The sequence below is a fragment of the Lemur catta genome, chromosome 8 (assembly GCF_020740605.2).
Source record: "Lemur catta isolate mLemCat1 chromosome 8, mLemCat1.pri, whole genome shotgun sequence".
NCBI lineage: Eukaryota > Metazoa > Chordata > Mammalia > Primates > Lemuridae > Lemur > Lemur catta.
Window position 1 is genome coordinate 78,000,888 of NC_059135.1, and position 22,596 is coordinate 78,023,483.

At 35.2% G+C, this 22,596-nt stretch overlaps 1 protein-coding gene across 2 annotated transcripts in view; it reads right to left on the reverse strand.

Annotated features, from left to right (window-relative positions):
* ARHGAP15 (Rho GTPase activating protein 15) overlaps window positions 1-22,596 on the reverse strand; it is a 590,409-nt gene that overhangs the window by 479,367 nt on the left and 88,446 nt on the right. For both annotated transcript variants that reach the window (XM_045559125.1, XM_045559126.1), the window contains exon 5: window positions 14,572-14,659. In XM_045559125.1, coding sequence (XP_045415081.1) covers window positions 14,572-14,659 — 88 coding nt within the window. The remainder of the gene's footprint in view (window positions 1-14,571; window positions 14,660-22,596) is intronic.

Genomic DNA, 22,596 nt, shown 5'->3' on the forward strand with positions numbered 1-22,596 from the left:
TCTTGTTCCTCAGCTATGGAAATATTTTCTTTCCAAATTCTTATTTCACTTTGTTACTCTTTCTTCTCTGTTGCTGTCACTGACTTCTCTTGCTCTTCCCATTTCCGAATTGTTGGTAACCCCTGACTTACTATTCTAGGCCCTCATGATTTCTCCCAGCTCACTGCTTCCTGTGGGCTTCAGTCTCGTTCCCAGTCTTGCACCATCACCTGTGATGTGTTGACTCCTTAGTGGGTTCCTCTGGCCCCCAGCCCTATCCTGTGTGCCAGAACTGTATTTGCTACACCATCGCTAGAGGACAGCACAGACACCTCAGTGGAATCATTATATTCAGAGACTTGTCCCCTTTTCTCTACGGTTTGTCTTGGTTAATAATCACTTTACTAATTTCACCTGAAAATTTCTCAACCACACTTGCCCTTACCATTCATACCCAAAAGGCACAAAAGCTCTAATTCCAGAATTAGCTCCATCTTCTCCATCTCACGATCATAACCTCGTTTGAGTTCTTATTTTCTCTCACCTAAATTCTTCTAGGTCTCGCCTCTGTAACCAGTCAAAATCTTTTCCATTCATTCTCCATATTTTTGACTTATTTTTTTTAAAACCCAAACCTCACATTATTTCTTCTGGAACATGTATTATTTACAGGATAATGTCCAGATCCCTTAGTAAGGTATCCAGGCTCCTTTGTATCACCTCCTAACCATCCTTCTCGGTTCCATTCATTCTCCAATTCTTCTCCACACCAGCGATGCTACTATATCCAAATTGCAGCACGTTTTCACAACTCTCTCCGTTTGGGATAAGAGTATGCATGCATCCTTTTCCCCTGGAATCCATTTATCTCCCTGTTCAATCCACCCTGCTTGCCTGGCATCCGCCCTAATCCTGCTCATTTTCATGATGCAACTCCAGAGAGATCTCCACCAAGGTTCCCTTTACTTCTGCAGGTACAGTCACTCTTTTCCACCACTTATCCTACTTCAAAACATACTTCGTTACAACTCTTTTTGTTACTGACACATTGTGACTACTTTTTGGTGTATCTCTTTCTCCAAGCTATGCAATCAGAGAAATGGGTTTGTCCCATGTTTCTTTATTTTTCCAGAATCTAGCCAAGTGGCCCAAAATAAGTGTTCAACAGGTATTTGTGAACTATTGAAACACTCAATGAACTGCATGGAAAATATCTGGATTCAGTCCAATACATTAATAAATAAAAATAACTAATACATCTCAGAATGAAATTTACAAAGTGAGAAATACATAGGAAGTTAAAGTACAATATTTCCATTTACACTGATTTTAAGTAAGAACTGATCTCATGGCACAATCAAAGCAAATAATAGAAATTTTGTATGTATTCAGAAGTATGACAGAAAAAGGTAAAGTTATTTGAGTAAAATTAAAGCAAATAAATACATTAGCCTCAAGAACAGAAAACTAAGACTAGTAGAAAGAGGGATTTGTAAAAATGGTCCTGATCAGTAGCTCATTTTCACAAAGCTAAAGCAGAAAGATGTAGGCCTGAAGAACAACTTTAGGAACTAGGGATTATTAGAAGGGAAAATTTTCAGCATTTAAGTGTTAAACATTGAAATAAGTAGTTCAGAAAAGTTGTTGAATTTATTTGGAAGACAATCAAGATTTTATTCAAGAAGGCTGAAATTAAAGAATCCTTTAATAGAAAACATATTTCTGATTCTACAGCTATAAAACACAAGAAAAAGTCTGCTAATGAACTGCATGATGCCAATGGATCATATTGTACATCATTATAAAAATAAACTTTTTAAAAACTGACTAAATATGAGTTTAAAAATCTAAGAATGTACATCCCTCTCTTCTGGGGTAAACTTAAAATAGAAATGACTGATTTTTTAAATATTTAAATAGAATTTTTTAAGAGTTATCACTTTTGGACAATACACCATAAAAGCCTCTTTGTTGGAGCAATGTGAAGTCATTAAAAATTGATCCTAGTTCTCGTCCACTTCTGATTTTTATTATTCTCTTAGTCCATCTTCACCATTTCCCAATAATAACTGATGGAGGACTTTCTCTATAATATTTTTTTCTCTGACTTAGATTAAGTTTCCCATTTTTCTTTATGGGATATGTGGGGTCCATAGTCTTTTAATGTATATTAAGAAAATATCAAAGGTCAGATGCTCCTTTGCTTGATGGTAGTTTCCATGATGAAGGCTGGGCATGTATGTAGGCTACAAATCATTTGGCCATTCCTCTTCCTACTCTTATTACTAGATGTGGTTAAAAAAAAAAAAGAGACAAAGCTCAGATTTTATGAATCAGGTTATTAGCTGCCATTTTTTACTTGGGATTAATTGCTATTCCAGAATATAGACTCAGATTGTCCTTATCATTCTGAAACGTGAAACAGAAAATCTGTTTAGAGGAATTAAGTTTTATCACATAACTGGTTTTGATGCTGGAAAATCATTCATGGAGGAGGATAAAACTCACTTATAAATTCTCATTTGGGCAAAATGGATACCTGATCTTATTAATGGCTAAAGTATGGCCCCTGTCAACATAGAAGTGGATACTTTGATTATAAGATGTGGGTTTTATGTATATGAATATAAATGATGTTAATAATAACTGAAATTGTTTCTGCAGTGAAATTTCTCAGTATATTACATGCCCAAATCAAACCAGATTTTCAGAAAAATAAACCTTTGTTAGTGATTTTGGTCACCAGAGTGATGTTGTGTGCTTTTTGTTTGTTTGTTTTTGAGGAGAAAGTATTCTCTCTTTTTAAAGCAATGAACCCACATTTCATTTATTTCTCAGTTAAAATCTTGCTACAATAAATATAATAGCTTCTACTTAGTCTACTTTTCTTGTAAGCTGATATTGTTTACATTTACATTACATAAAATGCTAATTTACTTCTGCAAGGTGAATAGCTTGGGCACATTTTTGATGTCTCAGGTGCCTCCTCAGCGTCTCTCCCTAGTCTGTCATCCACTCAATCCACCTCAGCTGCCCTTGTATTTGACCGGCCCTACTTGAGCCACGCAGTCCCACCTCTTGGGGATGACCAGTCAACTTCTCGGAATGCCGGGCCCTCTCTCCAGGCTGCCAGATTATATAGATGGTCTTTTGGCTCCTTCCACCATTTCTGGATCTAGTTGAAATGTGACTTTACAAGGTGTGGGATCTGGCTTTCTAAATAGCCACCCAAGGGTGGGGCCAGGGTCCATAAGATGTAAGTAAAGACTCTGGGTGGGGAACTTTAACCAAAGAGAAGGAGGAAATGGGAAGAAATACAGAAGATGAATTCCGTCTTCCTCTTCTGCTCCCTCCCTTCCACAGATTGCTTCAAGCTTTCACCACATGTTCTATTTGCAGCTCCTTTTTGAGCTGAGTAGCACACCTGTCTCTTTGAGGCTCACTGTAGAGCAGAAGCCATCATGGAAACTCATGCCAGGAACTACTTCTTGTCATTTCCAGCCTCACTTCCTTTTTGCTTTATTCTCTGTGTCCTGGAGTTTTACCTCCCAAATAAAGCATGATGCTTAATTCAGGCTTTGTTTTCCAGAAAACCAGGGTTGAGACAACTGATGTTGCTCTCGCTGTGGCAGAGGTGGGTGGTTCGACACCGAAATGTGTGCTGTGCTCCCTCTTCAGGTGTCTAAAGTTGTCACGGGAAGGAGCACACCAGCTGGAGACTCCATTTCTTCCCTATCCCCCTTTGCATCAAAATGTGGCCAATACCTCATTCCCACCACTGGAATCTGAGCAAAAAACGATACAAGACACTTCTGGGCTTAAGGGTTTTCAACAAGCATGCAGCTCTTTCCCATGGTCTCTTTCCCATGGTCTCTTTCCCGTTCTCTCATCTGCCACTACTCTTAACCACCTTATTCTATCGCTTCATGTAGTAATAATAACAATAATAAATATAATTAAGATTTATTGTGCTTTCTATGTGCCAGGCATATTATATCAATTTTCTCACATATAGCTCTTTGAGGTAGGTATTCTTACTATCCTCATATTGCAGTTGAGACAACCAAAGATTATAGCAGCCAATAAAATGTGAACCTGGAATTCCTAGCCTAGGTGGTCTGACTTGAAAGCCTCTATTTCTACCTAATATGATATACTGCTTTCCAGAGCATTTCAATTTAGTAGTGAATTTTTAAGGACGACTAAATACATATAGTCCATAAATTAAGAAATACACTGTGGGGTAAAAGTTTATTTTATCTTAGAGAAATACAAGCTCCAAAACAGATGCATTACATAGACCAAAATGATAAACCACAGAGAATCAAGCTTTATAATTAAAATAGTTTTCTGAGAGTGCCTAAGGTGAGGTTTATTGAGGGACAGTAAACTATTATCCATTTATAAAGCATCCTATCAATTTCATAGATTTTTGTGGTTTTTAAAAATTATGTAAGATACAGAATTTATTATGGTTAATGGCCAAATCTTGAGAAAATTATAGCCAGAGAACCTGGCTTCATTTATAGTAATATTGATCAGTTGATTTCATTTTTTTCTTTACAAAGTTTACATTAATAAAACACTAGAACTTAGTTTCCTTTTGTTTCTTTCTTTACCTCCATCTCTATCCATTATCCTACAAATTTTGGACTATAACTTTTTTTCCTGATTATTAAATGTATGATAAAGCCATACGAGGGTGCAATCATGTATGGATACACTAATAAACTGCACCGATGATAACCATGCTCCCTTTACAACAGTACTACCATTGCAAGAATTAAAATATTAAACAGAGGTTTTTAAATGCCCTCATTAGGCTAAGGTTGGTAGATCTATTGTTTGTCCCTCCAGTTTTCACGATCTTCTTGAGCAGGGGTCTGAATAAAGCCTCAATACTCACTCTACAAAGATAAAATCATTCTATATTCATTTTGCACAGAATATTCAATAATTCATGAACAGCTTTCTGATTGAAAGTATTTTCATCTTTTTGCTAAATCACATCATTTTACTTCCATAAATAAGATCATTTTGTTGTTAAAGTCATACTGCAGTGAATGAGCATGAGATGCATTGCATTATTTAATTAATGCTTGGGTTCATTATTCACACTGGAAGTAAACAACTTACAAAAAGTAAACAAATTATTTTAATGAAGCCTTTTATACTACTCCTTTTTTGCTTTCAAGGTTATGGATGAATGAGTGGTTTGAAAAAGTTAATAGTTTATTCAACCTTGGAATAGTTTTCTGTCATTAGATGTAAAATTTTTAAAAAGTCAAACTCATAAAAGTAGAGAGTAGAATGGATACCAGAGTCTGGGGGTTGAGGGGAAGGGTGTGAGGTAACGTTGGTCAAAGTGCACAAAATTTCAGTTAGACAAAAGGAATAAGTACTGGAGATCTATTGTACAGTATGGCAAATATAGTTAATAATTATATACTGTATACTTGAAACTTGCTAAGAGTAGATTTTAAATGTTCTCAATGTTAAGTATACGTGGTGATGGACATGTTAATTAGCTTGATTTAATCATTCCAAAATACATACATGTATCAAAACATCACATTATACCCCATAAATATATAATTAAAAAAAAAGAAACTCTGCCAGTTGTTGCCTCTGGTTAAAAGTACATATTAGTACAAAGTAAAATGAAAACCATACAAGTGGCAAAAATAAGTCCTATATACAATCAACATGTAATATACTGAATATACTGAATTTAGAATTACACAATTTTAGAGAAAATCTTGCCTAAAATGTTTATAATGCTTTTCAATTTATGTCAAAAGTGACACTAAATTTTCTGAGCAATATATATTGAACATAGTAAAAACAGTGGATCTCAGCCACCTAACTGACGAGAGTGGGTTCCACCTGGTCTAATTGTTAGTGTATGCGGATACAAGGGAAATTTCTAAAACCAGACTTTACAAGATGCATTTATTTTAGTGCGGTGGAACACTGAACAGATATTCTGGAGTCACAGGAAAATCCTTTCAGGTTTGCTACTCGTGCTTACTAATGTGGTGACACACCTATGTTCTTGGGACAGCACATTTTCAGTTCTCCTTAGATGAATTGCGCTGTTTGTTCTCTTTGCACTGGAACGTCTTTAGAAATAACCATACTGTTAAAGGTCAAAGACATATGAAAATATCAAAATATTTTGTCAGTGAAAAAATGTGATTTACTAAATGCATTGACCCAAAATAATGACAAATTTAGCCATTTTGCTATTTTCTTTATCAAAGAACTCAGGCCTTATTGCTCTCATCTATTTGCATACATTTTTAGAACATTCCTCTCAGATAATTTAACAAGTCCTACATGTGTTTCTTATTAAAAAGAGAAATATATATATACATATATATATATACATATATATATATACATACACATATACATATATATGTTTTGGGAATATAATTCTCTCCTGACATGAAGGTATTTTGTATTGGTGACAAAAAGCTCCACATTGCCTACAGAATTAAATCATCTCTTCTCCCAATCCTGTTCAAGGTTCTTCATAAACCGGTTCCACACTGACTTTCTAGCCAAATTAGACTGCTTACTGTTCTACAATGCTGTTCCTCAACTTGTTTTGAAGCTGTCCCTCACTGGCACTGCTACCAGGCATCTAGCAGAAGACACATAAAGTAGTCTGGACTGGGCCATATTCACTCCAGTCCTCAAAGAATCTTCACTAAAATGTTTTCAAGAATAGTAACTAGCACACAGCTCAGGAAAGGGAAGGCAAGAGATTGGCACACATCTGTAAAATAAGCAAATAAAATAAAGGCATAATTCTCTATATTTTACCATTGCTTATTTCTACATCAAATGTTTCCCCCCATCTCTGCATCAAAATCTTACTCATCCTAAAATGTCGTTTTCTATGTAGAATCCTTTCCAAAAGGAAGCAATCACTCCCATCTCTGAGTTACCATAAAACTAATCCATGCCTCTGTTCATGCCATTTTAGAACTACCAATGTCTATTTTTTCACTTTAATTACTCAATTTATGGGCATACTTTCCATTTGTTTCTAGACTCTCAAGGGAAGGGCTTGAGTCTGATACATTTTTGTATCTTTCAGAACATCTGGCATAGTGACTTAAATATAGAAGATGTTCAATAATATTTGATATAATAGTATCAAATAATAATATTTGAACAAATGGAGAGATACATAGATTAAACATTACTTGCAACAGTTTCCCTGGGAAAGGAATACTATAGCTAAATCTATGGTTTCACAGAATGTTGTCTAATATTCTGGTTCACCTTAGTCATGGTTTATTATAACAAACCTATATATGATTCTGTCTCCTCTACCATACCATAAGCATTTTGAGAGCAGGAATCATATGTTACTTATCTGGATATATCTGTTACATTATGTGATGTCTGGTAGAAGTTGTTAATTGTTGATAGGATAAATAAATGAAGGATGCTCTAAATTATAGAGCTTCTTCTCCATGAGACATTTAGTCAATGGGTTTTATTTAACCACAAACACAAATTGGCCCTATTCCAGGCATATAGTCTGGTGCCTCCCCTATACATCAAGCAAGAGCTCCAAAATCACAAAGTACAGCAGATACCTAGGAGGCATGTCGTATTAGAAATGCTGGAGTCAATTGAAATACTTCACTGATACTAAAATAGGTAAGTGTATATGAAAAATACAAGGAGTATGATTCAAGGACTGAGAAGATAAATCAAACTGACAACTCCAGTTTCTCTAACATTTCTCTACCACCAGAGGAAACAAATAATAATGAAGGTGATTTTGAGACAAAAGTTTTTACTCCTGAACTAAATGAGATGAAACCATGATCTGAGAAGAATCAGTTTCATCTCTTGCTTTGGTCCCACAATAGGCCAGACCCTTTTAAGGCACATAACACTGGGTTGTACTGCTGTTCAGTATATGTTTGTTAAAAGAATAGCCATGATAGATTATTCTAGGAAGAAGGTGTCTGGAGAATACTAACACACCTTATTAAAGATTTGCCCCAGGTACCAAATCTCAATCCACAACACTCTTCTCAATTGTTTTCAATTATCCTATCTTCTAATCAAACCAAATATTCATTTCTATTTTTAGTGCAAAGACTCCGCCCAGTTTTATGCCATTGTTCATGTTTTTCATTCATCTCTATTCCCTGCCCACAAATCTCCACACATTGAAATTATAACCATCCTTCAAGGCCCAATTCAAATCTTTCACAGATGTGAGTGCTCCCTCAAAAAAAACCCAAAACCAAAAAACTCTACTATGTTTCTTATTTCATCTCACCCTATTTTTTGGCAGAGATTTTATAAGACAAAGACTATATCTTGATTATATCTCTATGCCTTATATGTTGCCCTAATGAGCAAGCTGTTCATTGTAGGATTTCAATACATATTCTTATGAAGTCTTTTCCCACCAAGCCTTATATAAATAGTACAAACTTGATTAACCAAATGCATACTTAAATTAAAGTGAGGTAGATTGTAATGAGAAACTATGTTTTTGGATCAACTCTCCCACTGAAAACAATAAAAAAATGCTGGATAAAATATTTCCTTTTAAGATTACTTTAAAACAACTGAAAGTCTATAAAGATAATGGGAACTGCCAGGGAAATATTTTGGGGGGATGGGAATCTGAACTCAGTGAGGGAAACTAAATATCAAAGCAACATGAGTGCATTTTTCCTGCAGTCATTTGTTTATCCTACAGATTCGATCTTTGATTAACAACCTAACAGAATAAGGGGACAAGGTCCTGCCTGAGGTCTTATAAAAGAATCAGAGACAACCAGTATTAAACTTGTTCCCTTTCTCCAATTCCAAGAGAATATAAAGAAGACTGTCTTGGTAGATGAGCAATGTAAAAGAAGAAAAAAGAAAGAGTGAAAAGCAAGATTGTCTTTGAGAAGTTGTAGCACAGCTATAGCCTTCCTATTATGTAGACATAACCAGCAAATTTCATATTGTTAACTTAGCTTGAAGTAATCTGTCACCAGGAAGGTCCCAGGCATGTTGAGAAGAATGTAAAATACTCTGGAGAAGGGTACATTTATCCTAGACTCAGAGAACCTCCTGTGATAATATTTCAATAACAATGATTATCACACAGTCAAAGATAACCAGACACACAAGGAAGCAAAGCATCATTTATAAGAACCAGCAGAAACAAACTGACACAGACTTCAGATGTTAGAATCACAAAACATAAATTATAAAACTGATATGTCTCCTAGTTTTAACAAAATAAAAGAAAGTCTTGAAAATATTTGCAGGAAACAATTCACTATAACAATGACATAGTAAATTCAAAAAATGAAACAAATGTCTAAAAATAAAAATTATAATAATTGAAATTAAATGCTTAATGTGTATCACAAAAGGAAACTGATGTAAAGAACTGGAAGATAAATAAAGAGATTATTTTCAATGCAGCTCAAAAAGACAAAAAGAACAAAGAAGAGTGTAAAATATTTGGAGGGTATAGTGAAAAAATTTAATGTAGGTTTAATTGGAGGCTTAGAAGGAAATAGGAGAATGTAAAAGGGGATATATTTGAAAAGATAGTGGTTGGAAATTTTCTAAAATATATTAATGACAGTAATAATTTCAAGAAGCACAACAATTTAGGCAAGAAAAATAAAAAGAAATTGACATCTCTATGTATCATGGTGAAACTGTGGAAAAGCAAATGTAATGAGAAAAATATTATGAGCAACAAGAGAACAGCAGCTATGTTAACAGATGACTTCTTGACTGCAGTAATGGATGACAGAAAACAGTAGAATGATTACCTTTGATGTGCTGAAAGAAAATGACTGCCAACTCAAAATTCTATATCTAGGGAGAATATATATTTTCAGAATGAGGGAGAAATAGACTTTTTCAAATAAGCAGACACTGAGATAGATTGTCAACAGAAGACCCTTAATATGAGGATTTCTTAGAATATACTTCAAGCAGAAGGGAAAGAGATTCTAGAAGGCAAGACTAAGATTCAGGAAGAAATAAATAGCAAAGAGCACTGCAAATATTGAGCAAATATAAACCAACATTGACTCTATTAAAGAGAATAATGTCTAGTGGTGTCAAAAAAATATCAGACAGCAATAACATATACATTGGAAAGAGAATAAATGGATTAAAAATATTCTAAAGTTATATCTCAGAAGAGAGTAAAGGATTTGACTAGCTTTAATATTTGATATGTGCCAATGTTGTAATCCTGGGTTAACTACTAACTGGAGAGAAGCAAAGTGTGTCCTTCCCAAACTTGTAGAGAAAAACATGGAATGATAAAGTAGTGAAGGACTTTACTTGGTGCAAGACATACTTAGTGAAAGAAGAAAGAAACATACACTGTGATTCCATTTATATAAATTTAAAAACAGAATATATTTTTAAGGGATATAGACATAGGTGGGAAAATCAAGAAAAACAATAAAATAATGGCTAAAATGTAGGTTAGTGTCTATCCAGAGGAAGGGAAGAGGCTGTGTTGGCAAAGGGACAAATGATAGGGATGGGGCTTCTAGAGGGCTGGCAGGGTCTGTATCTTGTTCTGGTGGTGCTTATGCAGGTAATTGATTAATAACTATTAACATTTACATAGGTATTTTACATATTTTACTAAAAATGGTTTCTGCATTATTTTATAATATCTATTTTAAAATTTAAAATGAGTTACAGATCAGAATATATATATTAAATATATATATAATATATGTATATATATATATAGCTATAAAAGAAAACCTATGAGAATATGACACTATTCTTTCCTTTATAATCTAGGAAATTTGGATCTAGGAACACCAGCAGTTTTCAAATGTTCTTCTTCCCTGGAGGCCTGGCCAGTCTGGACCACACTTGCCCTAGTTTGAGGTGAAATGAGCAAACAGAGACCGTGTATGTAGATGTATAAGGGGGACACTTTCATCTCTTGATAAAGAGTGTCTTTATTCTGAGATTTTTATCCTTCCTAGATTTTGGATTGGGTATTTTATAATGTCTTCTCTGTTATAAAATGATAATGATAGTAAGGTGGTCAGTTACTATTTAATGTCCTTCAGAATAGGTCAGTCTGCCTTCTCTTTAAATAGCTCACTAAGGAACTAGAGCCTATGAATCTCTAATCTACACACACCAGTGGAGTGATTCTGTGCTTATTTTTTGGGGAAGGCTGCTTTTGATAAAAATGTGGCTTGGATATTGTTGCGGACCGAGTGTTGTCTTCCTCTAAAATTCATATGTTGAGATTCTAAACCCCAATGTGATGATATTAGAAGCTGAGTCCTTTGAGAGGTAATTAGATCATAAAAGTGGAGCCCTCATGAGTGGAATTAGTGTCCTTATATGAAGAGACACAAAAGTTTGCTCTCTCACCTTCTGCTGTCTGCCCTGTGAGGACACAATGAGAAGATGGCCAAACGCAAACCAGGAAGCAGGCCCTCACCAGACACCAGATTTGCTAGGTTCCTTGATCTTGGACTTCCCAGCCCCCAACACTGTGAGAAATAATTGTCTGTTGTTGAAGCTACCCAGTCTCTAGTGTTCTTTTATAGAAGCTGTAAGTGAATAAGACAGATATGAACTGAAAGAACTTCATTCTGAAAGAAAGGGAGCCAAACATGGAATGTGGGATCATTTTGTGACATGCTATATTAAATGTGAAGGCAGTAAGGGTAAGGGCCAAGGCAAGGAAATAAGGGCTCTGGGAAACTTCATACAGACACGCAAGAGGTTATGTCTAGAGCCCCAGACGGATGGATGCCTTCATTGTCATTGTTAGTCAGTGCTCGCACACAGCATTTTATGCTGCTTATGGATACATATTTCTGTTTTGGGGGGCCATGCATGATGGAGTTCCTTTAATTAATATATCCTCTCTTCTAGAAATGTCTGAATCAGTTCAAGTGAAAAACTAATACAGGGCAATAATATGTTATAATTATACTATATTCTATATCATGTACTATAGAATATATTTATATATTTTAACAGAGTATAATTATTTTATAACCATTATGTATTTTTTGTTTTTATTATTTAATTTCATTCCTTATTTTTTCTGTTGTTAGATGTCACTATTTTCATTTTATAGGTGAGGATTCTGAAGCTCCAAGAAATGAGCAACTTTGTCAGCCACTATGTGGCAAAAATAGAATTACATCCCTTGTGGTCCAACTTCAACGCCCTGCTCTAGCTACTTTGCTGCTTTGTCTCACCACAGCATTAGCATTCAAAGATCATTTGTTTAAAGATTAAAGTACCATTTACTCCTTTAAATCACATTCTGCACTCACTCAGGCAACTTCTATTGACCCCTTGGAGGAAAGGAGAGACTTTCCCAGAAGCACAATGAACAACACCAGGACACGTCTAAGGGGGTGCAAGAGAAATTCAGAAACTTGAACATAAATCTCCTTCAAAATAAAACCACAGCATCTTTAATCAGGGCCTGGCAATCATCGTATCGTTTCACTGAGGCTGGAACTGGTAATGTGGGCTATCCCACTAGGCCTTTAATACTTGGTTAGAAATGAATCCAAGAAGTTGACTAGCAAGACAATTCATGCAGTACAAACAGGAATCTGTAATTCTCTTCCCCATTACCACAAAACACAGTGAGTTCCTGCCCTGAATTCACTTTGAAGACAATGAGTGCCTTGCAGAAACCAGAAGAGCATTGAAAACAGAGCCAGAAGTAATAAATAAGGACTATGGAAAAAAAAAAGTTAACCAATTTCTTCTACAAGTCAAGTCTATTGTCAATTTACAACAAATCTGAAGGTTGAACTACAGGCACACAATTATTAAGCTGACTGACAGGGTTTGCCTACAATCTAAAAGGGAGTTTTCTTTCACCTGTATAAAATTAAACAACTGATAACTATATCTCCTGGCAGGAAGAGATTAAAATAATAAAATAAAAATAAACCAAATGCTTTACTATGGAATCTAATCTCTCCCATTATCCCACACATTTGCATAAACTCTCCTCCCAATGGAATTCTTCTCACTCAGCAGGATGAAGATCATCTTCTCAGCAGCCAAACTCAGCAAGGCCAGCGACTTTCCTCCCTTCCTTACTCCCCCGCTTAGAACTCATTCAAAGGGAAGACAAAAGACCTGCAAGTGGATGGGAGTTTTGTGCCTGGCCCTTAGGGGTACTTTATTTTTCTTAAAAAGATTATCTCAACCTTCCTGTAGTCAAAAATAAAAAAACAAAACAAAATGCTAAAACGAATTTCTCAGGCAGTTTAAATTAAAAATACAAAGGACTGAGATATATTTTTAATTTATTCATAATTAGTTTACTGATTGGACCGCACGGAGACTCCAAAATCAGCAAGCCACTTGGGGATAAAGGCTATTGCAATTATCAGAAGCAAGCCAAACGCTACCTTTTGTTCTTGCTAAAATCTTCTTTAAAAAAATGTCTTCTAGCAAATGATTTTCTATTTCCTATTTAAAGAGGATTACATAGCAAACACGACTTGTGGCTGGAGAGCAAAGAACTTTCCATCGTTTCATTACCTGCCAAATATAAATTAGTTCATTGTGGTTAACTCCTGCCAGGCGACCCCTTTCCTTGTTGTCCATCAGGCAGATGGGCTATGGCAGGTTGGTTCCTGCCTGAAGTCCTTCCTAATCAGGAGGCTGTCAGATACGTTGCCTGCCCACTGTCTTCTACATCTTGTGGCAGCTCTCGTGTTTGGGCAGCAAGGTTTTGAGCTTGAATTGCCCCAAGTAAATAGCTCTGAATTGCTCCTACTTGCTAGATATCATTGTTAAATCTCCGTAGGCATATGTGAGGCCCTCCTCCAGGTACAATGAAGAAACCCTACAAATTTCACTTTGTAATAACTACAGGATACAGAAATTATATTAGCTCTATTAGATGGAGTCATAGAAATATTTGGAAAGGTTAGCTGGGTAGAGAGAATGTCACAGTTAGACTAAGAAAAAAAATCACTTTGTTAACTTAGAGTGTTTCCTCATTGGTAACATCCTATATTAAGGTGCCATTTATAAACAGTTTATTATTATTTATTAGTGTCTGAAGCACTTTATAGCATGCTAGATAACAACTTAAATTCATGTATTAAAGATGCACATACATGGTTTAATAAATTTACGTCTTATTCTCTAAAACAGCTTCCCATGGTATCATCCGTTAAGCATTTATTACTAATGCATTTTATAACATACTTTATAATACATTATTTGAGCAAGTAGCTACGTTGAGTGATCATTTCATAAATAAGGATAAAATATTTATAAATGGCACCTTAATTTAAAGTGTTACCTTCGCATTACCAGACAGCTGCTCACCATTCATCTCATTTTGTGATTATTCTCCAAATGCATCACTTAATAAAACAGACACTAAGTTCTATTTTCCCTTCATCTGATTGAAAGTTTATTGAGTCATTTCCTCCGTCTGCTTTCAGATGTTGGTAGCTTGGAGGTTTTAGTGTGATTTCTGATAAAACCAAACTTTTAATTCAACAATATTTCGGAAAAGATGATTAACAATAGAAACAGAGAAATACTTACCACATTGGACAGAGCTTGTTGTTTGGATTCTTTGTAAAATTCAATTTTTCGACTAGAAAGAACAATCCAGGAAGTAGACCAGTTTTTCCTTAGGAAAAAACAAAAAGGAAAAAAGCATTATCAGTTGAAGAAGTCATTTATCAATATAGTATGAGCAACATTTGGAATGAGTAGAGACCATCTTTATTTTTAACCAGTCTTCCTAAAAGTCTTCTCTTTATTAAAATCTATAGGTGGTATGGAATTTGGGTAATAGTAAAGAAATTCTGTAATTATTTAAAAGCATGGCCTTTATAGCAAAAGTTTCTCAATCTATAGATCCTCCTAAAATCTTTTTCAACTACTAAAATTCCAATTTTTCTGTACCCATGCGCTTTCCTCTCATAAAAAGTCTCTATTTCCACAGCAAACCAAAAATAGCAAAGTAAAAATAGAAATCAGAATCTTTTCCTTCATTGTGTCTTCTCTTCATTGGTTTAGTATATTTCAGAGCCTAAAAAACTAACCAGCTCATGTGTCATTGCTTAATTCAAAATATTTTTATCATGTTGAATCTCACTAGAAATCAAAGAAATGCAAATAAAAACAGTAATGTGCTTTTTCCCTCTTTGCCCATCAAATTGGATTAAAAGGAATGATAATATCTGGGGTTAATGAGGGTGTAGGAAACAGATTCTCTGGTACTCTGTTGATGGGAGTGTAAACTGGTACATCCTTTCTGGAGTGCAATTTGACAATATGTTTTTTAAAACAATCTTTAAAAAATATGTATATCTTTTGTCTAAATACATCCATTCCTATGAATTTAAATTTATTCTAAAGAAATATATCTCACATGTTGTTAAGGCTGTTTGTATAGGAATGAAGTACATCATTATTTGTTAGTTCTGTACCTAAAATATCAAAAAAATAAGAGATTGGTTAAGTAAATTGCATATGGTAGATTCATGGAATAATGGAACCCTATGATGTAGAAGAATACTGATGTGGGAAGATTTTAATGCAGACTATAACACAATCTGTAGTTCATAACTCAATGCTGTGCTATGTACTTAGGACTGTTTTCACTCATCCCAGACCCTTCTGATTATTAATTCCATTCATTAGGAGTCAAAATGTTGCTTCCTCAAATATAACTCCATGAATTCCTCATATATCACTTACAATAAATTTAAAAATAGTTTTTGTAAATTTCACCTCTATCTCCCTCATTAAAAAATAAGCTCCAAAATTATAGAAACAATTTTACCTAAACAGAGATATCCGCAATCCTGGCATAGTGCCTTGGACAGAACAGACACACAATATATATTTATTGAGAAACTAATTGCACTTTGGCATGGAAAAAAGTCTGAATATAGTAATAGTTAAATCAGGTGGTAAAATCATGCCTTATGATTTTTCTTTTTATTTCTTGGTGTTTACCAAATTTTCTGCATTAAGCACACATTACTTCTGTTATTAGAATATGTGTGTGTTAGTGTCATGAAAAGTACTCTTTTTTAGATGGTAAAAACATTAAGGAGATTCATATACAGATTGCTGCAGTTTACTTTGGCTTAAGACTCATTTTAAAATAGCTGAGTTAAGTTTTTAAAAAGTTTACAGAAAGATTTCATTCAGGTCAATAGAAAACCACACAAAAATATTTTTTAAATGACTATTCAAGAACTTTGTGTAATTTATTACCATTTGCCTCTTAGAATCTAGGATCTTGATTGAAAGGACAGCTTTGATTCAGTAAGGGTAATATTTACAAAAAGAATTAGGTTGCTCTTACATGCCTGAAGCTTTCTTAATGATACACCCTTGTGTTAAAAAAGAACAGGATAAACAGACACACAAGAAACACGATGTGTATTTTCCAACTTGCAAATACAAACATTATGTTCTTGGACCCACTTGTCTTTAAATGAAGAGTCAATTTTTCAATTGAATAAAGAAAAGATGGAAAAAAAAAACAGAAAGAAAACTACATAAGCATTTTCTTGTGTCCTAGTGCCCATTTCTCCTTTCAGGTACCAGGAGCAGCAAGGTGAATTGAAGCAGCCATAGCCTTCTCATTACACAGGTCATACCATTAGATGGCCCCAAACAGGAAAAGGAGAAACTTTAGAGGGACCGCTGGTCTAGTCTGGGCATCTTATGTCAGCATCCTTATTTTGACCATATGTGATCAGGGAGTATGGAACACCCTCACACATGACAAATCCATATTCAACCTGCCTGATATATTTCCCACTATATTTTTCATCTTCTAGCAAGGAGATAACTATACCTTATTTGCATCCTATCTATAGCAAGTCCTGGATAAATGGTTCTGATTTGAATCTGTTTCAGATGTTGATCATTTATAGAACTTTCTGGCAAAACTTTCCCCTTCCTTAAAGTTGGAACTGGAGCTGGTTAGAACTGAAGTTGCATGAAATTCAATTATCTCATTGTTAGGACTTTGAACTTCTATGAACTGTGTCCTTGTTAGGTGAATCAGAAGAACCAGCTGCAGAGGGTAAGAACTGCAGGTCTTGGAACCTTAGTAATATGAATTGCTTTGCCACCTTACATACATTGCTATTTCTTTTTGAGTTTATAAATTACAAACACTGTTTTTATCATATTAGAATAAAAGTGAAAGCATTTAAATCTATTTGCTTGAAAAGAATTTCATTTCAAAATGAAGAATAAAATGCTGCTGACAATCTTTTAGATACCCTTCTTTCATTTCAATTTTCCCCATGATTTCTTTTACAATAATAATTAGCATAAATTATTTTGAGCACCTAGTATAAATTTGATCATCTGAGTTTAGCTTCACACAAAAAATGCTGAAGGTACTAATGTCTCTATTTACTAATATGGAAAATGAGACTCAGAGAGTTTAGGTAACTTACTTAAGGTCACACACTTAAATTTATAATTAAACCCAGTTTCTCTGACTCCAAAACCTATAATCTGTTCCTTATTTTAATCCATTTTTAAGGATTAAGTAGTACTACCCTAGTTAAGGATATTATCAACATCAGATTTCAACAGAGTTTTGGTTGGAATCCTTAAATTATAAAAGTTAATGCACACAGCCTGTGAAAACATATCAGCTATCTGGGCTCTGTTATTAACTATTAATAATTTACCTGATCCTTATTAGAAATACTGGGCAAAGATTCATCACTCCCGAGCTCTCTTCTATTAGGGGTTGCATTGATTCTAACGAGTAGGATAAGGTACCATTCAACTTCTCATAAGAAATCAGAAGCAGGTGTTTGTTCCTAATGGTGTGGCACATCTGTCTCTTTCCTGCTAGAGATTATTCTGGGCTGTGATTAGCAAACTCATCTGTGCTCAGTAGGGAACACAAAACCAGAAAGGGAGTCAAGAGCCTCTAGTATGGAAGTAGCTGAGACTTCACCTAATGGACACACTTTTAACCTAGACTTAGGTCTGACCCTTCCTCTCTGAACAAAATACTCTAGAAACTTGATTATTGTCTGAATATATCTGTCTAGTCCATTCATCATTCTAATGTGTTTGACTTATGGAGCTGCCATAGTTCTTAGGATATCAGGGGAACGGCCTTCTCGCCCAGTTACTCTAACCCAGCGAGCCTCTTGTAAGACACTTTCTGCTCTGGAGAGAGTGTGAAAAGAACCAGTTGGCAAGGTTTTGCCTGATTTAAACCTTTAATGTTCCCCATATGCAACCAAGTCACTATAGGTGACTGCCATTCAATGTATTGGGTGACGCCTCAGGAAGTGGGTGATTCCTGAAAGCTTAAGGATTTAAGCAGGACAGGTGAGTCTAGCAGTTTCTGATAACACTCTTCAAATAGACCTTCCTAGGATGAAGCAGTTTTCAGAATAAAAATACCCTCTAACCCCACCCCCCCAGATCCCCCAGAGATGGACACTATCTCTAGTCCCTTAGAGCTTTTCTAGGATGCGGCACAGTATCTGACATTCAGTAGGTGATCATTAAAGGTGTTCTGAGTAAAAGTACACATGGGTTTTCAAATTTCAAGAGGGTCACACATCTAGATGTTCCCTGCTCTGTTTACTATTGTTTACCAACAAACACTAAAAAGTCACATGTCCTTCTCTGTTCCTTAGTTTCCTACTGCTTTGATACAGCACTGTTGGTATTCTTTTATTTCTTATCTAACACTTCAAATTTAGGATATTATTTTCTAATTTATAATTCTACTGGCTGATACCTGAGCTTCTTCCAAGGGTCTTCCTGACTTCTCATACCTATGACAATATTATGAGCTTGCATTGGACCCCAGGTTGTACCAGGTGTGTCACTTGGTACTTTACATGCATCATGTAACTTAATCACTAAACCAGTGACAAGTGTCTTTTGAACATTTACCACATGCCAAACACAGTTCTAAGGGCTTAATATATAAAGGAAGACAAGAGATACCTCAAAATTTTTACCTCTAACTATAGGAAGATGGAAAATAAAGATGAAAACAATAAATCCTCCATATGACTCTAGTAGGTGGGCTTTACCCCCATGTTACAGATGAGAAAACTGAAGCTTAGTGAAGCTGCATCCTAACCAAGAGAAAACAAGTCATAAAGATGGGATTCAGACCAAGTCTCCTGGACCTTGAAGCCCATGCTCATTCCAGACTCTCAGTGGTCTCTAGAGCAGACGGTGTGCAGCTGTCCCTTTAGTTATGCCTGACATGTCTATGCAGAGCCTCACGGTAGGAGCTAAGAGAGGGAGACACAAACCTGTGGTCAAAGAGGTACTAGAACTTCTTTCTCCTTGGAGCAAAGCCACTCTGAGCCTGTCCTAGACTGTCTCACCATGCTGAACTGCATGCCCTTCTATCCCTGCCTGCTCTCCCTACCGTGGTGGTCAGCTGGGAAATTCACCCAGCAGCCAGTCAGCTCCCACACACTTCCTCGTAACTTGCAGAGCGTTGTTTTCTATTTTTCCACGCAAAGGGATAAAAACCAAGCTGTTGGGTAGACATACGGGGTGAAGAAGAAACACAGCTCAAGAAATATCTAACTTTAGTAAGTCTGAAGTCCCAGGAATAAGTGAGGCAATCACTGGTCTCCACACTGATTTATAGGTAACAATTAGGTAAAGGATTAATCCTAGTGACTCAGTGCAGGAGACAGGTCCTGGGACAAGAAATGCAGGTTTTTATTGTATTGTATTGTATTGTATTGTATCTTTTTTTTTTTTTGATACACAGCACAAATCACATCTAAGGGGAGAAAAGGTACTAACTAAAATTAGGAAGGAGAGAGAACTAAATTCGTATAAGGGCAAGTATGTTCAATTTATGCAATTGGTGGGCATTTTATCCAAGTGAAACACTTCACAAAACTTTCCTAAAAACAAATCCTGAGTTGTGTAGTTGGAAAATGCAAAAAATGCAAAAAAAAGAAAAACAAAGAAAAAGGAAAAAAAAGAGCCCACAAAAACAAAACTAAACTAAAAACAAACAAACACTAAAAATACCCAAAAAACAACAACAAAAAACTCAATACGTACATCAGCTTGACATTCTACAGAATGAACACCGGATGGCAGCACATAATAACAGCAACTTTGATTGTAACAGCTTATCTGGAGAACGCTTGATGGAAAATGGTCCTTAAAATATTCATTACCATTACAAGAATCTGTTAGCTTGAGCTCTAGGCTTAACACCATTGTTTGCTCTAAACACCAAAGCTTTGTATCCTACACTCACTTCTCTTATGCCTTCTTGAGGTAATGACACAGTGACGAACCAAAAAGCCGGAGGAAAATATACCCGAGATTACTTCACAAATTTTAGCCTTTCTTATTTGGGCCATCTGCCTTTGTTACCTGACTTGGTCACGATGGATTTGACTTGAGTCTGCAACTGTGATGGGAGTGAAAGTGATTTACTGCAAAATCACTCGGACACTGTTAAATGTTCGCACTCGTTTTCAGACTGGTAGGTCTAGGAACTTATTTTTTCTCTGTTATATTCTAAGCTTCTTATAATTTACGACTGCTGAAAGGTGGGTTAAAGAGACTCTGAGGTATAAACGACACACGTCTCTGTCAGTGTTGCAAGAAAATAGAGAAAGACAGATTCAGCCTGGAAGAATTTATTGTGATCCTGAGCAGAAAATACTAAAGAAAAGATATGTTCACATTCGGAAAGCACCTTAGTATCGTGTTCTAAAGAGAATTCCATTCTAAATAACAATTGTTAGGACAATCAAGGCTTAGGATGAAAGCAGGCACTAGTGGACGTAACCACTGCACTGCCCTTTTCTGCATTTCTTTTCACACCCATCTTCTGTCCCTATTCTTACCCCCAAGTATTTCTTTCCGTGCTCATCTGAAGGGCAGAGCAGATTGAGAATCTGTAAGTGATAAGAAGTACAAGACACAAAGGAGTTGGCCAAGGGGAAGGACTGGGTGCAGAGGGAGAGACTAGTGTGACGGTGTTGAAATAACGTAAAAGTGCTGTCAGGTGATTTTAAGCATTGAAATTAACCTTACTGGGGCCTCACAGAGTTTCAGAGAGGCCAGGGCTTCTTACAGTTTTGGGGATGGAATTCCTTAAATGAAGAAATTCCTAAGCTTAATCATAAAAGCTGAGGAATATTTTCAATGTTCAAAATTAAATTTTAAGTTGAATGCTGAATGTATTCTGCTTTAAAGTCTGTCAGTGTGTCACTAGAGAAATGTGTATGACCCCATTTCAAAATTTCAAAATAAGCCTAAATGTATGATCTTTTAGGAATGTAAGCTATAGCCAATGAGTTCTTCTTCCTTTTAGTCTCTCCTATTCATATTTTGGGATCGGTCAAACTCAGAGAGAAAGAAAATGTACAAAAGAGAGAATTAAATACAAATAAAAAAGAAAAGAAGGAGGAAGAAGGAAAATAAGAAAATACAAAGTATATATGGTCTAGAATGGATTGATGAGTAGAAAACTATAGAAATTAACAACATGATATTTATTAAGTGACAATTGAAGTCCTTGGTACTGTAGATGTCATGAAATAAAAAGACAATTTTTGCTCCTTGACCTCAAACAACTTAAAGCAAAACAGATAAAATAAACATGTTTTATACAGAAGACAGGACTAAATTCTGTCATACTAACTCTACATACAATAGGATGTGGGAGAAAGGAGAGGTTAGTGCAGGTGACCAAGTTTCTTCATTTGTAAAATAGGATGTAGTAATAATAAAGCTTATATTGTAGTATTGCTTAAGTATTGCTGATAAAGCATTACTTTAGCCATGTTCTTGACAGAGTAAGCATCTGTTAATATTGCTTCTAAACTCATTAAAATTTATAAAAAGATATGAAGATCCTTGATAAATGGTTTAAAGGCTATGGAAAGAAATTTTATGGAAGAAATACAAATTATAGGAAGTATGGTACATTATTTATTACTTACTAAATTATCAATACAATAAAAACTATACAATTTTTCAAAGTTATAAGTAAACTAAATGCTTTTGTTGCTAGTGATAAAAAGCGTACAGACTCCTTGGGCAAGCAATATGGCAACACGTAATGAGTCATAAAAAATGGTCATGTAATTTGATCAAGTAATCCAGGTTTAGCATTTCTCTTTAGAAAATATAAAATAAGAATTGACAAACAGTAGGAGGGTTACTGCAATTATAACTCTTTTAGTATAAAACTGAAGTCAACTTAGAAAACAAATAAAAAAGGAGAGGTGTTATTAATCATGCTGACTATACATTCAACATTCAATACGTAAAGTATTTACAATAACAACAAAACAAATCCCATAAACCTGTAGGAGATATTTCCACCATCCAACTTTGACAAAGTATTATCTCAAATATATTAGGAGTTCCCTCAAATTATCAAAAAAAAAAAAACACAAAAAACAAGAAACTCAATAGAAAATAGTCAAGCTTTATAAACAGGCAGTTCTCAGAATGCAGAATCTGAATGACTAAGTAGACAAAGTGATGCTCAACTGCAATACCAACGGTGGAATACAAATACTTTTAAGGCAGCCTTGCATTTGATCTTGT